The sequence below is a fragment of the Aulostomus chinensis genome, chromosome 13 (genome assembly GCF_037954235.1).
Source record: "Aulostomus chinensis isolate RoL2024-O1b breed Wild chromosome 13, RoL_Achi_v1.0, whole genome shotgun sequence".
Lineage (NCBI taxonomy): Eukaryota > Metazoa > Chordata > Actinopteri > Syngnathiformes > Aulostomidae > Aulostomus > Aulostomus chinensis.
Genome location: NC_141332.1, coordinates 11,937,604 through 11,956,505, shown reverse-complemented (window position 1 = coordinate 11,956,505; position 18,902 = coordinate 11,937,604). Strand labels below are relative to the sequence as shown.

The 18,902-nt window shown below is 42.2% G+C and overlaps 3 protein-coding genes across 6 annotated transcripts; 2 read left to right on the top strand and 1 right to left on the bottom strand.

Annotated features, from left to right (window-relative positions):
* Positions 1–2,841: 2,841 nt before the first annotated feature.
* Positions 2,842–7,612, top strand: npy7r (neuropeptide Y receptor Y7). Of its 3 annotated transcripts, none has more exons than XM_086222583.1 (3): positions 2,842–2,900; positions 5,197–5,306; positions 5,475–7,612. In XM_086222583.1, exon 3 carries the CDS (start codon positions 5,512–5,514, stop codon positions 6,619–6,621), a length of 1,110 nt encoding a protein of 369 aa, XP_086078709.1. In that variant the 5' UTR covers positions 2,842–2,900; positions 5,197–5,306; positions 5,475–5,511; the 3' UTR covers positions 6,622–7,612. The 3 variants fall into 3 exon arrangements, with proteins under 3 accessions (XP_086078709.1, XP_086078707.1, XP_086078708.1); XM_086222581.1 differs by having other exon boundaries at positions 5,458–7,612; XM_086222582.1 differs by lacking the exon at positions 2,842–2,900 and having other exon boundaries at positions 5,143–5,306; positions 5,458–7,612.
* Positions 7,613–8,482: 870 nt separating this feature from the next.
* Positions 8,483–12,063, top strand: prelid1a (PRELI domain containing 1a). Of its 2 annotated transcripts, none has more exons than XM_086222579.1 (6): positions 8,483–8,636; positions 9,236–9,358; positions 10,387–10,612; positions 10,707–10,820; positions 10,927–11,005; positions 11,210–12,062. In XM_086222579.1, the coding sequence occupies exons 2-6, from the start codon at positions 9,267–9,269 to the stop codon at positions 11,329–11,331; spliced, it is 633 nt and encodes a 210-aa protein (XP_086078705.1). In that variant the 5' UTR covers positions 8,483–8,636; positions 9,236–9,266; the 3' UTR covers positions 11,332–12,062. The 2 variants fall into 2 exon arrangements, with proteins under 2 accessions (XP_086078705.1, XP_086078706.1); XM_086222580.1 differs by having other exon boundaries at positions 8,487–8,636; positions 9,239–9,358; positions 11,210–12,063.
* A 745-nt stretch (positions 12,064–12,808) lies between these two features.
* Positions 12,809–17,983, bottom strand: mxd3 (MAX dimerization protein 3). Its single transcript, XM_086222577.1, has 6 exons — positions 17,788–17,983; positions 17,074–17,173; positions 16,877–16,906; positions 16,638–16,752; positions 14,061–14,226; positions 12,809–13,976 (listed from the first exon to the last, which is right to left on the bottom strand). The coding sequence occupies exons 1-6, from the start codon at positions 17,855–17,857 to the stop codon at positions 13,858–13,860; spliced, it is 600 nt and encodes a 199-aa protein (XP_086078703.1). The 5' UTR covers positions 17,858–17,983; the 3' UTR covers positions 12,809–13,857.
* Between the last annotated feature and the right edge of the window lie 919 nt (positions 17,984–18,902).

Genomic DNA, 18,902 nt, shown 5'->3' with positions numbered 1-18,902 from the left:
AATTTCAGTCAACGACTGGTCCAACAGTCCAAAAGACGGGTGCAGTTGACTGCATAACGACGTCTGTAGGTCCTACTGAGAACCAAAGTGCGGAAGGTATCAGCCTCCAACAGGAAGTGCTTAAAAGTGAAAGGGATGTAAGCATTCTGTATCCTTGTGACTACCAGGTCGGGAAGCCCTAGATCACTCAGTGTCACCCTTTAACCTCCAAACAATTGGGAGGGGGGCTTCCCAGGACTGGTCTGGATTGCACTCCCTGGCTGCTGAAGGGCCATGGGGGATCTGGAGCTGACTTGGGATCCCTCTGAGAGAACTCCTGGCATTCTACTTGAGAACAGATGGACCACTGGCTGCCTGAACCGCTGCCATATCATTTGAGCCGCGTCCTGGGGGGTGCTGCAGCAGAACAACTGTGAACATCATATCTGCCCCCATGTTGAGGGAACTCAGAATGACACAGAAGGTGTCCCCTGAGATTTAACGCCTTAATAGTCATGATTGTAGCATTTTATATCTCGTAGACAATATCAGATATATTGTATTGTATATTATCAATTTCATGTGTTATTTATCTCTGTCCTTTATCAGGGCCCTTTGTCAAGTTGTGAGAGTTGCTGCACAACTCAAGTTATTTCTGTATCTAATATGCCTCCATTGTACTGCTGGATTAACTTCCTTTATCGAGTGACCTTGCCCCCGTTTCTTAGAATTAAAAGGAAGCACAACATGATACCTCTATAATGATCCCACATAAATATGAGACATCCAGTTTGCAGACCTCAAACTGCCTCATCACACTAGACAACTGAAGGCTCTCATCGGTGTACAGCTATGGTCTGTCAAGTTTTACCTCTGTGAGAAACCCAGAGCCAAAGGCAAAGGGAGCGGATCTAATTGAGCTTTCAACCTGTGTGGTTTTCTACTCTCTTGGTCATTAAATCAAAAAAGTCTCCATGTAACAGAAACATGTTTTGAGACAGATGGGAACCACAGCAGTGTGAGCAGTGAGGGTTTTGTGGCTTTGCGATGTAGGGACACCAGCGTCTGCGATCATGTCAGCAGATCAGTTGCACCAGAGCTCTCAGAGGAGCTGGACACAAACAGCGATGAGACAGAGGACAGTGGAGCATAAATACAGCATCCCCAGACGTATAGAAAGGAGTCATTCAGACCTCACTTATTAGTGTATGTCGATTCCTATCAGCCCAGGTAATAAATGTTGCAGTAACTGCCTACATACGCCATATTACCACTGGTACATTTTGAAAAGATGCAAAAATTGTTCTGCAACACTAAAACCTTCTCACCACCATCCAGAGCCCTGTTGGAGATAAGCAAGTTTTTTGTTGTTTTTTTTTTTTGGCAAGGACAGAATTCCTCTATCAGTGCTGCATGCAAGTCAGGCAGGCAGAACTGTCAACCTTGACTGCAGAGTAACCTCGCGCACATCGGAGGTTGGGGGATGGCTCTCATAATTGAAAGAATAAATTGAGATGGCGAGGCAGCCCTCTTCAATCAATACAGGCTAATCTCTGTCGCTGAGTCAATCAGTGCAATAATTATTGCATTATGACATCTAATCCCACACGGATGATTTTAAGATTTCGTACAGTGTTTCAACCTGAACAATCAGACTGGCTCCGGATGGTGAAAGGCTTATCAGCTTCAGAGGGAAAAAAAAAAAAAAAAAGAGGCTCCAGGGAAGCAGCTGTTTGTTTGTTTGTTTTGTTTGGTTTTGTTTTATTGTGTTCACAGACCATTTGCTCACCGGCTGATGTGGCTGAAGCTCCCTTATTTCTGTCTAATTTGAAGTAATCAAGTGTCCCTCACTACATTTTCCCAGGGAGTCTAGTTAATAACACTCCAAAGGTTTGAAATGGTAAATTCAAGCAGAGGGGGGGTAAACAAAAAATAAAAAAGTCCTTTTTATTGATTAAAGTTGTGATATTTGAAGGATCCCATTTATTTCAATGTCTGTTTGGAATGTTTTCAAGTATGTTCGGCATCTTATTTTCTTTTTCACCATTTCTGAACTTGTCCAGTACTGTGACTGCCTACAGCTCTGCAGAAGTCTGAAAGTCTTTTGGCTGAAAAGTCCTGAAGATAATCAAACTCTGATCCTCTCAGGGCTTTGCTATACATGAAGGAAATGGCCCCAGGCACATCACATCCTCATTAAAATTCAGACTTCTTGAAAAACCATATAGATCTGGTCATGATGCTATCAGAATACCAAAATGTGGAATGAGGCTGTGAAGACAAAACTTGTGAAATATACCTTTAAATTGTCTAATTAGCCTCAAAAAAGGACGGTATATGGAATTCATTCAGGCAGAAATGTGCTTAGGAGAGATTTGTGTCTGTAATGTCTGAATATTGAATCAAATATAATACAATTCCATGGAGTTTTGCCATGTAACTCAACAGTGAGGAAGTGTGTCGATACTGCAGGTTTAATTACAGGGATTAGCTGGTATGCAGCCATAAACGCAATGAAGACGGGTTTTACAACCATTCCAAAGTTCTTCCACATTTATTGTACACATAAAAAATGAAAATAATACAACCTGTAAAACACAGTTAATGATAAATTAAAATAAAAAAGCAAAGGCGCATAAGAGCTTTTAACTGATTTGCAGCTTACTGCTACGGAAACTTTAAAATATGATAGAAAAGTGTGTTAACCCTGCGCAGATCTCCCAGGAGTAGCCCCCAACCCTGATATGGACGCCCGTGCTGAATTCTGTAGACCTTACTGGGGAACGCACAGCCGAGCCACAGGATGCGGACTGAGCGCTCCTGCTTGGGAGGAGCTTTAGATTCCCCCCCCCCCCCCCCCCCCTTGTTTCACGCCACTCTCTGGTGAAGGCTCGTTTTCAAAAGGAGATATAAGGGGAAAGGTGAGTCTACTAATATATGGAGATCTTTCTGCAGTTTTTGTTTTGTTTTTTTGTTTTACTTTAAATGATTATTCGTGTGGTTTAGGTGCGCCAATAAACGCGCAATATTAATTACTCTGCTTTATTGTCACCGTCAAACCTGTAGTTCCTGAAGCAATTTTAGGTGCGTAATTTGGATGGTGAAAAGCGGAACGAGGAGTCATAATAACGTGTAAGATTTGCACCTGTCGAGCCGGCTGAATGTGCTTTGCGAGCTGAAGTGGAGATATTTGAATGCGCATCATTCAGTAAGTGAAACAAATGGCATCAAATTACGAACGAACACAGCATCAATGCGTGTTTGATGAGGAATGAGGGGACTCGTTTGATGGCAGCGCACAGACTTCACCAGACTCACGGTGGTATTGTGCCTTTTGCTCCGGCAGGTGCGTGTGTGTGTGTATGTGTGTGGTATCACATGCCTTAGTGGCACACATTTAATTGCCTCATGTCAAGCATTACCAAGGCTGATCAGAAAGGGGAGGTTTTGACAAATTACCAATGCGTAAAAAAAAAAAAAAGTGCACGTGTCGCCTGCGGGCTACCTCATAAATCCTGAGTGCGTGCCCCTGCGTGGCAGGCTGCACACGCATGCTTTTTCTTGTTAGTCACCGCTGTAGTTGTTATGGTGTCCCTTGTAGATTCGGAGGTATCCTGGCAAGTCATTTCGTGACGGGGTGATTGATACTTCCCTCTCTCTCCAGGAGACCTCACACCACACACACTGGCTAAACCCAAAGGCTGCTGTGTATACGCGCGCACACACACACACACACACACACACACACACACACACACACACACACACACACACACACACACACACACTTTTCTGTAAGCTGTTTGCTGGTTTTGCCGTGTAGTGAACATCAAACTACGTTTTCCTCCGTCCCAAAAATGAAAGAGCAACATTGCTTGTGAACCAAACTTGTCTGATCTTTTTCAACATATAAAAAAGAATACAAGATGCCCAAGCAGGATAAAGGCTGTGGCTCAGCAATCTGCAGGAATTCCACATTTCCCCCCTAAAATGGCTTTTTTGTTTTGTTTTCTCAAATACTGTGGATTTTCTGAAAGTTCCCGTCACTTAATTAGCACACATACCTGAGTATTGTGTAATAGGCAAGAATCAATCAATGGTGCACATTTAATGACATGTTTTCTTTGTATCAGCAGGTGGTCTCAGCCTGGCATGGTAAAAACTGACTGAAATGATGCAATAATGCACTGCACAAATAGATTGAAAGCTGAGGATATTTTTACACTGTGCAGCACCCAAGCCAACGCTGGTGTATCTGTTAGGAAATATTCCTTTTATGAGATGCAGCCTGGGTATGAGAGCTGTCTGCTGCTCTAATGATGCAGCTTTGAATTGGCTGATTCCTTCTAATCAGATTGCCTTCCCTCATATTTTCCTTTAGCTTTTGTAATGACACAAGTGTTCCTCTCTCTTGGAAAAACTGCAAGCACATTCAAACCGCATGGCAAAGTAAATCTAAATTGTGGCAACCTGCTTTTTTTGGGAGGGTTTGTAACAAGTACATTCAAAGAGAGCCGATTTCAATGGAGTATCATGCGTTACTGGGGTGTGTATTTCATTTTCAAAGCTTTCCAGAACACTCACATCCTCAATGCAATCTCGGCTAATTATTCCAATAATTAGTTGGCGCATGAGAGAAATCTCTTATCTTTGAAATTGTAATGTTTTATAGGCACAAGCTCACTAGTAGATAGCTTTAATAAAATAATTGTTCCACACATGAGATGCTTTTCATATAGTTTGACGAAAATACTGCAATAAGTACTGCCTTGTTTTTCCTTGTCTTGTTTATGGATTTGGATTTGGATTTGGATTCTGTCATTGTTAGGAAAGAGAAATGTTGTGGTTTTTTTTTTTAGTATACAGGTATGTTTTTCTTTCTTAACACATTTTGTAAGGAACATCTCATTTCTTTATTTTGAATAACAGATGGCATCATAAAAGTTATTCCACTAGAAAAACAATATGAATGTAAAGGTGGAGGAGGTTAAGAAAACAAACAAACCTGGCCCATGTTGATTGAGATCCAAGGTTTACCTGAAGCAGGTCGACCTGGAGATAAATCAGGGATGTTTGCAACAACAATGGGAGTGTTGGGTGGTAGAGTGCCTTGAGAAGACCAAGAGAGAGGTATGGAGGGAGGGAGGTATGGATGGAGGAAGGTATGTGGTAGAAACAAGCAATTAATGACACGGTTGTTGTGGTTCCTCTCGATAGAAAGGTATCCATGGAGGAGGATAGAAACAAACGAAACTGACCCATGATCTAAGAGATCAAAAGTTCAGTTTCCAGCAGGGACAAGACCGGGGATTTCCGTCGAGATGGAGGTAAATAATGAGAAATGAGGCGGCTCAGTGATGAGGTTCCATGTTGGAGACCAAATAGGGAAAATAAATGAACATGTGAGGCACAAATATGTTTTCCACTGACTTTGTTGTTCTTAGAGATGACCTGTTTCGGAATTTGGTTATATTTCAGAGATTTACTCTTCTCAGGTGTCGGCACGGTCTGGATCTGGCACTCTCAGAAAAAATGAGCCCTCCAGACTCATCCAACAGTACAGGAGAAGGAGATCCTGCTGACACCGATGCCTGGCTTAATGAGACCATGGACTCAAACCTACACGGTTTCACCACTGACATCACCAAGCACCTTTGGGTGCAGATCACCCTGATCACAGCCTACTCCCTCATCATCCTCCTGGGCCTGCTGGGGAACGCTCTTGTCATTTACATGATCATCCGTTACAGAAACATGCGAACTGTGACCAACTTCTTCATAGCTAATTTGGCTCTGGCCGACCTCCTGGTGGACACACTCTGCCTGCCCTTCACGCTGGTCTACACACTGCTAGATGAGTGGAAGTTTGGGGCTGTGCTGTGCCACATGGTACCCTTTGCCCAGGCCCTGAGTGTGCACGTGTCCATCCTGACTCTCACTGTCATAGCTCTGGAGCGTTACCGCTGCATCGTCTTCCACCTTGGCCGGCGCCTCACGTGGCACTCCAGCTTCCTCATCATGGCGCTCACCTGGACTATGTCAGCTGTCCTGGCAGCACCCCTGGCCATCTTCAGAGAATTCCGCCATGAGGAGATCCCTTCCATCAACCTGCACATTGCCGTGTGCTCTGAGAAGTGGCCTCACGGGACCAGCAGGGACGGAGTCATCTACAGCCTCTCAATGCTCCTCCTGCAGTACATTCTTCCCTTAGCCATCATCAGTTATGCTTATATCTGCATCTGGGTCAAGCTGAAGAATCACATCAGCCCATCCAGCCGCAACGACAGCATCAACCGCCGCAAAAAGACCACCAAGATGTTGGCCCTGGTGGTGGTGGTGTTCGCTATCTGCTGGCTGCCCTTCCACGTGTTTCAGCTGGCCAGCGATCTGGACCTGGTGCTCAAGTACGATGAGTACAAACTGATGTACACCTTATTCCATATTGTGGCTATGTGTTCAACTTTTACCAACCCCCTCCTGTATGGGTGGATGAATAAAAACTACAGGAATGGCTTCATCATGGTCTTTCGTTGTGAGGATAAGCCAGATTCTTTCCACCCTGAGGGCTCGTTCAGGACACGCTCCATTAGAGGCTTGATTCGGAATGGACGCAGTGGTGGACACCCTCCAACTGCTGTATGAGATTAATTTTTTTTTTAAATCCTGAAGACATGAAATGCACCTCTGGTTTGTGGTGCATGTGGTTGAAAAGTCACATTTGGACTTGAAGGCTCGCGTATCTACTGTGTCACTGGAGAGGACTCAAAGCTTTGCATGCGTATCGCTTTAAGTAAAGCTCTTCTTTCCTTTGTGAGTGGTACTAGTGAAATGTAGTTGTGGACCGTATTCAAATATGTGTTTAAGATGTTTACTTGGATGTTTGTTATCTCAGTACTCTGTGTAACGTGTTTCCTGTAGATTCAGAGCTCTTGTTGGTAAGTATTGTCCTATTGATTATGCTCCGTTTGAAGCTGGTCTTGTGTTCGTGCTTGAAGGAAGAAGGTGATTTTTTTAATGTTTTTTTTTATTATTATCATTAGTCCATCTGATGCTTTAAACATTCAAAGTTTAATCTTTGCCAAAGGAACCCAGAGGAGGTTATCGCTGTTTTTTTTTTTTCTGTCCAACCAACAAGCTGTGCCAGATCACATGGATCTCATGGGAGCAACATGTTCTCCGTGTCTTCGTCGATGATTGCGCATCGGGATGAAATCAGGACATCGGGATCTATATCCATAACATTCAGCTGCTGAGTTGTTCTGCGCTGCTGGTGTTTTAGTAATGTGAGAGCATTTATCAGCCACAGTGACGTCTGGAAACAGGACAAATAACACTGACCACCATCGTGCCGGCATGTCAAATAAAGAAGCCTTGGCTTGAAACTGTTTCAAGGCACAAATATAAATGTGTGTTAGCTGGGTGTGTACCAGTACAACTTGAAAAATAGCAAAAACATATTGTGCTTAAAATGCCAGGGGTTTAGAGTAATAATATATGTTGCATATCTGGGGTATTACAGGAAATATAACCCTCCAGGACCCAACAGCTGGCAAATCCTTCCATTGATGACTCGGTGCAGTTGAGAAACAGAAATAAGGTCTTTTTTTTCAACAAAAATGAGGTGATAAAAGTCCTGCAGATAAAGTTTACAGCAGCACCATAAAGGAAGCGGTAGAAAAAAAAATCAAATAAAGCATTTAATGAAAAAATGGATACATGTGGCTGCTGTGAGATTCATTTTACAGCAGAGAACTTGCCTGTTGGGTTGTTATTGCTGGTTCTTCACACCCACATGACCAATTTCATGGCTTAGCCTATATTCCTTTGCACTATAGATTAATATAGAAGCAGACTTAAACCTTAGAGATACACAGTGAGCATGGACGCAAGGCTTTTGACCTGTTTGCGTGAGTGTGAATTTTTTTCCCCTGCAGACTGGATATGTCTTCAGGGATCATTTCCGCCATTTGGAATTGATTTTACATCCACTCCAAAGCATAGTGTTTGAAAGGGTAAATATACAAACAGAAACAGCAAATCAATGTCAGATTAACAGTTAAAATGCTGTTTTATCCTCAAGAATATGTTTCCTGAGTCACACGCTCTTCAGTAAGCCTTACATTATTATGACATGATTGCATATGACCCCAGAATGCAAGCTTTCACACCCACTTGCCAAATTATGACGTGAATCTTGACTAAAAACAAGTATGAATGGGTCCAAATAGATCAGTGTTGTCCTCCGGGTTGTCGGTGATAATGGTCCAGCAAGGTGGGAATGTGTTTAAAGACATCTTTTGAAAGGTTTGGTTTAATTTTAATCGTCAGTTATGAGGATTTAATTCATGCTGTTATCATCGTGATCTGTAATGTGGGACGTCTGGGAGTACCTAATTAATAAGTTAGCAATCAAGTGTACGTGTACTGTTTTGGCAAGGCGCTGACGTAGTGTGACATCTCGCTGTCCTCTGCCTCTCTCTAGTGTTCGAACTTGACATTGCGTTTCCGCCACATACCGGATATGTCGTCGTTGTTTGACCTTCCTTCACGCTGTGCCGTCACTTTTGACATGATTTCTAGGAGCCTTAACAGCGAAGTTCAACCCGACAGCAGGATAGGATGCTAATACTTATTTTATGAATGTTGTCGCCATACAGGTAACCGTCTTTCTTCCCGATATGAACTTATAAATGGGCCTTTTGAATATGAGTCGATGAAGGATGCGTTTGTGGACCAGGCAGTCTCGTTCATTCATGGATTTAGCTGTGTGCTAGCATAACTAGCCGATGCTAACGAGGAAGCTAATGGCGTGCGGACGTGACATATGTGAGAGCGTGCGGGTTTGGGATTCAACGTGTTTGTTTCGGTTTGTGTGCATGATGATAGACACATAGCTCATCATTAACTATACATATAGCACATTTTCAAACGTGCAGAAACGGATTAGGTTGTGTAGATACTAATACGATGCGAGTGTCGTTTTGACTGACAGCTGTCAAGTAGCGCACCGTTAGTTACTATTAACTGGAGCTATATGGGAAATGGCCCCCCTTTTGACTTATTTTAGTTGTAGAAGTTAACCTACGTAGATGCAAATCCTTTATTTTTTCGAAAATGACTTGTATTATTTGTCTTCTTAAAATCACTGTTTTGCTCCTTAAAATGTCAGCTCGTTTGTGTCTCAAGCTACTCCGTTACTCGAGGGTGTTTTGACCTCGACCATGTTGACACTGTTTGTATGTGTTACCTGATGCAGTAGAGTCCAGCCGGAGTAAATAGAGGGAGCAATGGTGAAGTATTTCTGCTGTGCAGGATTGCTTAAAAGCACCTGGGACCAAGTTTGCGTTGCTTTCTGGCAACGCTATCCCAACCCCTACAGGTGAGTGTAGGAATTACAGGTAGGAGTCTCCTTTCACCTTGTTTTTAATCTGCTTTGTCCAAATAGCATACCACAAATACACCAAGGTAAGAGGAAAATGACTGGATCAAGCAGCAAAGAGCCTTTTTAGAACTCATATCTCCTATGACAACAGTATGGACTGTCAGACATGGACTAAGATTACATCTGATATTTTTAACACGTCATTCAAAATCAGCAATTCCTAAACAGCTCTTCTCTCCACCATCAAAAGATTCTGTGAGCTCCTACATTAACTCTGCCTAAATGTATCAAACGAGGAGTCGCAGCCTCGGAGGTTTCAATGAATATTTTCTGCGCAAGACGAGACAGAAACTCTTGCAGAAGGCACACAGTTGACCCGCTAGCTGGGACTGATGAGTTGCTTTTCATAAACATGAAGTCATCGTTGCTGCACTGTCGTAGTTTTTCAGTTGCTAAATACCTCAACATTGCGATCATTTTAAAATCTGGTGTTGATGCATCACTGTGGTAGGTAGGAGACTTGTGCCGTCTCCAGGGAGATGGACCACAAACATCCCTGCCTGATTAAATCAGTTGTTTTTTTTTCAGTAATTTACTGTTCAGCATAAAGATGATATTGATATTTCAGTACTTTATATTTGTCCAGATAGGGCAGTTCTGGCAGATTCTAATCATTTCATTGAGATGCAATGATCCATGTTTCAGTTCCAGTCCGATTCCAGTACTGATTTAACATTTCCAATTGGATCCTGATACACATCTGCAGATAACGATATGAATACCAGACCTCCTTTTTCGTTTTCAGTATTAACATTGTTATTATTGTTGGGCGTGTGCAATATATAGAAACACCCTAAATTAACCTAATTGTTTGTTGTTTTTTCTCATGTATTAATTCAAAGTCATAACCTGAAGTTACCTTTTAGTGACCTCAGAACCTCGAGTGATAGAAACCCACAACTGTGGTGTTGAGCTGATTCTGCGCCGTTAAAGCTGACAGGGCTATATTCCCTCCTCTAATCCAGTAACCATGTCTTGACCGAGGACATCATTTTCCGAGAGGTTACTCCAGCCAACTGCCTCATTTCCAGACGTCTGTTGACCAAAACTAGCCGTGCGCCACGCTGGATGGAGCGCTACCTTCCAAAGCACATGGCCAGCTCGGCGTACATCATCGAGGACTCTGTTGTGGACCCTCAGAAAAGAACTATGACCACACTGACATGGAACATCAGCCACGCTCGTCTCATGGTACTAAAACCCTGCTTCCCATCGGAACTCCACATGGCAGTTCTAGTTCTAACGTGGTGTCATGCTGCTTCTGTTTATCTCTTCTCTCCCCCAGTCTGTGGAAGAGCGATGCGAGTACAGAATTAACCCTGAGAATGGCAGCTGGACTGAGATAAAAAGAGAGGCCTGGATCTCTTCCAACATTTATGGGCTCTCTCGAGCTATTCAGGTCAGTAGAGCAGAGTGAGCCAGCCTCACTACGTAACAGAGCGGGGTCGTGTTCGGATGAATGATGGTGAATGTTTTCTGACATTCGCATGTCTGCTTCTTTTCAGGAGTTTGGTCTCGCCAGGTTTAAGACGAGTGTTACAAAGACCATGAAAGGTTTTGAATATGTGCTGGCGAAAATTCAAGGTATGGTTTCTTTTAAGACGTTTTAGATTAGATAGATATGTCAGACACTGTTAGCTTTGGTGATATGAACCAGGAAGCTTACAGTCGGTGCAAATTAGAAAGTGATGAAGTGCTTTTTATGAACTACATACATATACTGACGAATGCCTTATACCTTCAGAAGTCATATATTTAATACATTTGAATTTTCTGCCTGTTTTGTAGGTGAAACACTGTCAAGAAGCTTGGCGGAGACGGCGACTGAGCGGGCACGCGAGACAGCGCTAGCAGCTAAGGAGAAAGCCAAAGACCTGGCCTCACACGCTCAGAAGAAGCAGTATGTGTGATGAGTTGTGCATGAATCAGCGGTTCTCTTGCCGCTGACACAGTCTAGGACTGATTTGTCTTCACCCCCCCATTCACGGTCCAGCTATGCACCTGGGTGAGACAAGCCGGTCCTGGCTGTGGGTGGACACCTCTGTGAGGAAGCATCCAGCTTATATGGTGGGTGGACCACGTAAGGCCTAGGCTGAGGTCGAGAGCCCATTCCAGCCTCCCTGTTCCCTCGTCACACCGAACCTTAGATACCAAATCATCTCAGTATTTAGAGAGATCGTAGAGAGGAACAGTCCTGGGTGCTACAAGATGATTGCCAACCTTAACATTGGTCCTCTGACCTTTGCTCAGCCTCTGTGCCCCTTCCCTCTCAACTCTGTTCGTTTGTCGTACTAATTTGTAATATGTGTTCTATTTCACGCGCGAAGATCCTCATTGATACAAAATACTTGATTACTGTTCGTTTGTGTTTATTTCATTTGTATTTGTTTTCATCTCGTTGTTTGATCAGTTCACCTAACACACCTTAATGCTCCTGCCCAGACTTACCATATCATTGCTTCAAGCTGAAGTTCTTTGAGTGGGGAGGGGTCTACATTGTTGACGGACAGCAAGCAGAGTTCAACACCAGAGTTCATACGGTCGACAGACCTGCAGCAGTGCACTCGTGTCTATCAGTGGTGTGTATTTGTCAATAAATAAGACATTTTCTTAGTAACAGCTTACCGATGTCTTCAATCATTACTGAATCAATGTTACTTTTGTATCCTTTTGGTGTCATCGAAACATTTGAGAGCGAAACTTTTGACAAGTAGTTCTTACAAATGGGGGATTTCACGTGAATCCAAATGTTTCCCGCGTAAATCCAAAACCAATCCATAATTTGGAGACCAGCAAAGGGTTGACATAAAGTCCCGCCCACAAGTTGGTAAACACATTTTTTGGATTAGTATTAAATATATTATTCATGAATTTAAGTTGCAATTAATCTTTTTGATTGCAGTAGTTTTGCTCGAGTTAACTGCACTGTAAATAAATGAACTGTATTTCCTGTATTGGATTTGTTTTCACAACTGACTAAACCAATATTTACCTTTTTTTTTAAATAGTCTGTTCCAAAACTAGTTTATATTGATACTTTGTACATACTTAAAAAAAAACATGTAAATAACCGGAATTTCCTCAAGTTTTTTTCCCCATCTACAAATTTGAAAAATTGTTTGAATCACATTTATTGCATTAATTCATCATCAGATCTGCAAAAATTGAGACCTGTCGATACGAATACCTGCCACCAGGTCATACTAATATTTTATAAAATGACCAATATCTGATGGTACTGACGGCGTGCCGATGTTATCGTACATCCTTCAACTCCAGTCTTAAGCTGCACCTTTTCTTCTACTTCTCAGGAAAACCTTATCAGTGTAAACACAATAGAAACTATATAAATATAGAAAATATTTATTCATAAAAAAAAGCTTACACCAGTACAAAAATGCTACATAATATTACTGGGCGGAGAGACAGATGAAGGCAAACATACTATTAAAAAGGTAATAAGGCATCTTGCATATACAAGAGAGGGCAAAATGCGCCTTCAGTTATTAAATATATAGCAATAAGATACATACTTGTAATACAGCATGAATTGCATAATCATTACAAGTAAACATTACCTGTCTGATTGGAGAATTTGCTGCAAGGACAGAAGTGCTTTTATGATACTGAACACTTCCAAAAGATGATATTAGTGAATAAAAGATGTGCAACAAGCCACCTCAATGCTCCCCGTCATTCATCTACACAGGCATAAAAAACAACAACAAAATCTCGCACTTAATTACAAACAAATGTGTACAAACACACCGAATGAACCTTAGCCTGTTACTTATTTGCCAGATACGCACACGCAAATATGGCTGAGATCATTTTGATGTACTTGTAACCCTTGAGTTACAGAGCAAGTGCAACGTGTGGATGTGTTGTGCAACAGGAGAAAACAACGAAATCACATAACGCGACGTGTATACAAAAACAGATTAATGTGTAAGTGCATGCTACACATGACCTTATCAAAATATAAACCTAGTGCTAAAGAGAAGCTGTATAGGACACTAGACCATATCTAATTTAAGGCAGAATTCAGTATAGGCATACTGTAGAAGAGAGTATGTTTTTGATTTTTTTTTTTTTTTAAAGCCCTTAAAAATGAATTAATGATTGGAAGGTACAGACATGTCATGGCTTTGGAAATTCTTTCCATCAATGGTTGCTGCTGGAAAATGTCCTCACGTTCTAGCCCAGTGATTTTAACTGCTACTCAGTGCAAATGGACACAACATCATCATTGAGCTTGTAGTCAATGTTGTGAGAGCTCCTGTCAGATCTGGGGTTGAGTTGTACAGTAACATCTTCCTCCACCTCCCTTGTCCTGCATGGCTTTTTTTTTGTCTTTTTCTTTTTTTTGGAATGCTTCCTCCTCTTCCTCCCCATCAGGCCATATCTCAGGACCTCTGGTAGTTTTACTGCTGCTGTCATAGCCAGGCTTTGTCCATACTGGAGTAACAGTGATCTGCATCACTGTGAGTAATACGCAGTCCTTCAGAGTCCACACAGTCGAACACGATGCTCTCCACGTCAACCTCCACATCCTCTGTAACCACAAAAGATCAAATTCATCACCAACGATCGCAGGGAATCTTGTTTGAGACTTAAGAGAGCAGTCAGAGCAACTCACCTCTTTCGGAGTCGGACCTCTCTGAAGACATGGTCGACCCCTGACTGTCGTTTCTCATCCTCTCCGTGCCTCTCTGTAGCTGCTCCAGCCGAACCTGCAGCTCCCTCTGCTCCCAGCGCAGGCGGCCCTTCAGCTGCTCCGCACGCTCGTCCTGCTCCTGCAGCTTCTGAACACAGTAAGCAGGAAAGGGGAGACAGAAACCCGTAAGACGTGCACAAAATCTTGGGACACAGGAAATCTAGGAGAAGCATCAGGAATGTGAGAAGTCTTAAAAAAAAAACACTGCAACCATAAAGGAAGTCGCTGATTCAACCTCTCTGCCATCTTCACATTGACACCCCTCTCCTCCAGGCTGCATTAGGAAGCTGAGACCCACAGCTACCAGCTAGTTGGCTTAGCACACTGAATGGTAGTGGCTGGGAAGGATTAGGATACCTCCATCAAACATCGAATAGATCAGGCTCAGGATCTTGCTCTGTCCAGAAGTAATTCTCTTCAACCCCTCTAACAAAGCTATCAGCAGCAGAAGTTGCTCTTCTCGTCATCAAAAATTGTTTTCTTGGCCAAAATTCAAGCTGAACATTTTAGGTGATGCATTAAATCACTGCACCTGGCCTGGAAAGTAGTTATTATAACAACAGTACATTTCATTTAAAGGCGCCTGTCAGGACACTGAAGGCCACCGTATAGAAAATTAAAAAGACAGTTACAAATGGGAAAGGACATAACGCATCAAAACCATAGACAAAATTAAAAATCTAAAATTTGCAGCAGTCTAACACCTGTATAAAAAGGTGGGTTTTCAGGTGGGATTTCAATAGTGATAGTTTCAATGTTCCTGGTGTCAGGAGGGAGAGGGTTCTGGACCTCATGTTGGACAGAAGGACTGGAGGCACCATGAGGCGGATGATGAGACAGACCTGAGAGTCTGGATGGGAGTGTTGATGTGGGGGAGGTCAGGGAGGTATGGGGGAGTGAGACTTTTGTAGGCAGTGCAGTATTTGATGGGAAGCCAGTGCTGGAGAACAGGTGTGGTGTGACTGATGGATGGTGTTTTAGTGATGATACGGGCAGCAGCCTTCTGGACCAGTTGGAACTTATGAAGGGAGTTAGACCAAAGAGAAGAGAGTTGCAGTACTGTAACCAGTGTGAGGACTGAGCTGGTGGTGCTGTTGGGGGTGAGGGACAGAGGCGGTTGATGTTATGCAGATGGAAATAGGCAGACAGTGTAATATTAGTGATAGGGGTTTGGAACGACAGGAGGGGGAAACAGGAGTTGTTGATGGTGATGGTGAAACTGGGAGTTTTAGTGAGGATGGATTTGGAGCCGATTAGGAGAACCAGGATTTGATTTTCTATAAACACTCAGAGAGGGTGGAGGACAGGAAGGTGGAGGTGGGCTTGGTGGAAAGGCAGAGCTGGGTATCGTCTGCCTAACAATGGAAATGGATGTAATATCAATGGAATAGATGACCAAGGGGGAAGAGACAGTTTATGAACAGGAGAGGACCAAGGACAGAGCCCTGGGGAAGCCCTGACCATGATGATTCTAAACCTCCTATATCTCAGCATTTTTAATTATTTCAAAGTGGACATTTAACACAACCCTTGTTATATTAATGCAAGTGAAGACATGTTTTAGAGAAAAGTATGTTTGATGACTTTTGATGGAGCTATGCTAGCACTTCACACCTGTCACCATTCATTGTGCTAAGCTAACTAGCAGTCAGGTGTCTGTGAGGATCACTAATGAACACAGAGAAGAGACGAGTATCTACATTCCTGCCTGACTCTGGGGAGGGTGGTGAAGAAGCACATTTCCAAAACTGTTGGAGAGTTCCTTTAAGAGTAGCAGATGCAGTACATTAACTAGCTTAGGGTTACGCTTTGAAGAGCAAAAACAAATTACAGGCTGTAAGAATGAGGATTGAACTCTCACTAATATCAACAAAAACTAACTCGGTGGATTTTGTGCTCTTAATATGTTCTGAATTAGTGAATTCTATCAGGAGAAAGTGTTAAAAAAATCACCTAAATATGAAACGCCTCTTTTAAAGAGTTTTTACTCAGGAGTCTCTGGTGCTCAAACCAGCTTATATTTCCACTCGAAATACTTTTTCATTCTCACACAGTTCTTCACATTGAGTATTGACTCTTACTCATCTTTTGGGTAAAGTTTGGCTTTTTTTTTTTTTTTTTTTTAAATAACTCAGTTCAGGTTTTATCCCTTTTTACCTTTTGAGTGCACGGAGCAGTGAGTGATGTTAAGTGATATCTCATAGAGAGATTTATTCTATCATACTAGTTTTTCATGACATCATTTCATTCCAAATGACTTTGTCTATTTTTTCTGTTTCAATTTGTACTTTTAAAAAACTACCAATATATTATGGCCCCCCCCCCCCCATGAAATACAGCCAGTCCTGCCTGTGCAGTTTCATTAGCTGGAGTTCATGCTTGGATACAGGAAACCGTAAATTTTGCTGGAGCTTTTATGACATAACTTACAGCTACTAGTATACTATGCTCAGGTCATTGCTGTCCACCACTGAGTTGCTGCAATGTTGTGAGTAGTACCTTTATGTGGAGCTGGGCTCGTCTCAGCAGGTTGAGGGTGGTGTTCCTCATGGAGTCGGATGACAGAGGAACTTGTTTCTTGAGCTGCTCCAGGCAGCGCCTCAGCTGAGCTCGTCTGCACACGTAACAACAACAACAACAACAACAACATCATCAACCACTGTTAATCCACAAGCAAGATTCCAGCTCCAAAAATAGCCTGATTATTCCATAACTTTGCTATAACAAGTATGCATTACCTGTTTTTTTCCAGCTCATTGTGAACTGACCTGCATTTAAAGACAGAGATTGTAAATGCATTAATGGTGATATGCATAGCTGGCATGCAGGGGTGTGTGTGTGTGTGTGGGGGGGGGGGGGGCGCTTTATCAGGCATGAGAGTCAAAACTTCAAAACCCCACCCTGGTGTCAGTTGTACATTATGTAATGTCTTCACCTATTGCCACCAGCAGATATCTTCTTGCTCCTCTGTTTGTTCCTCTTATCAGAGTGACCTGGGCTGGGAGGCAGGACTGAAGCGTACCCATGTTCTGCTTCTGCTCCAGACACATAAAAACACCATAAAGACGCTAAAATGAATCATTAACAGGACAGGTCGCTGTGTATTAATGAGCAGCTGTGTCACTCCGAATATTAGCATGAGTCAAAGTAGTTCTACAAAGGTAATATCTTAGGGAAGAGATATCGACAGGGACTAAAAAAGAGCTGCCTGTCATTATCATCAGCTGGGCGTTTTGTTTTTGGCGCCATTACGTACAGCATATTCGCTGTTATAAACCTAACACCTGACGCCTCACACGTAGAAACACTCAATATTATATTAGCAGTACGTTAGCAATGAATGAAACTCGTATTAAAGGCTCTTCCAGCCCCACCTTCCTTGACCGCAGTCGGCGCTCGGATTCATTTTGAAATGAGACCAGATTGGCGCCTTTGAGTACAATGATGTGAGCGATATGTAGGTCACTGAGTCAAACACGAATGACCGCTTAAAATAACCTTAAAAGGGATATATCGAGGATTTTCCCTGAATCCTTTTGCACTGTTCGTCTTTATTATGTTTTGCACTCATAGTTAAATTTTCTTCATTGTGCATTTTGTTGTTTTAGCGATAACCAACTTCGTCACCTACAAACCGACATGAACTTACCCCGCTCTCGTCTTTCCAGAAACTCAGCTGCCCGAAGAAGCACCTGGATGTTACAAACAGTCCCTTCCATTTTTGTGTTTTTGTTGGAATAAACAAGCTAATGTAGTCCGAGCGCCAGTAGGCTGAAGTGGGTGAAGCAGTGTCTCACTGACTGCTACGTCCTCAATCCACAGATCCCAACACCGATGATGCCTTCAAGGAACTGTATTACGTCGGACATCTGAGATTTATTTTACAATATTTTGCATTTTTTACTAAAATGTGACATACATCAACAAAATATAGGCAGCTACTTGTTAAATGTTTGATCTAGTGTTTTTATTCATTGGTCAAACCTTTTTTCCCAATTTGAAAGTGTAATAATTACGACTACAGATTGTGCACAACTAGCGTATGCAGTTGTCTACAATTGTCACGAAAAAAAACAACAACTACCCAAATAGCGATTGAGGAAACATCTTAATTACAACATAAACTGTCCTGAACATAATAAGCTAGACATGGTGTGGTATGTCTTTTTTATTGCAATAAAATTGAAAATTACAATATTCAATAAAGCAGCATCGAAGGACAACGTATAACGTCATCGGCAAGCCCCCTCCCAGGCCCTCCCCACTTACGGCACTTTTATTGTTTTTATTAAGCCTATGAACTGACAATTATTTATATATATTTGTCCAAGTTTTATAAAAATATAAAAATATGCAGAGTGCAAGATGGCCTTAATTGATATAATACTCCATTTTTAAATGTGTATATATTTTAACTGCTGTATTTGCATTTTTAGCTAAAAATCTTTCTCAAACTATCACTTTTGACAGATGTTTGGGGGGGGGGTCTTTCCATGAACTCAGTTCTGTCTCCATCACTGTTTTTGTTCTAATATTTGTTCATTAACTTGGGACAGCAAATCTTAATTTTTGTGTTGAAAAAAATCAAAGCATAAGATACATATTTCATGGACTAGATACAACTCAATGTGCTAGAACACTGAATCGCGGATCTCAGAAGCAGAAAAGCCTTTTAATCGTTTTTCCATTATTATATAGTGGGAGGAGAGGACTGCCCTCACTAAAGATGGCGACGCCAGCTTCGCAATTTGACTAAGCAGCGGT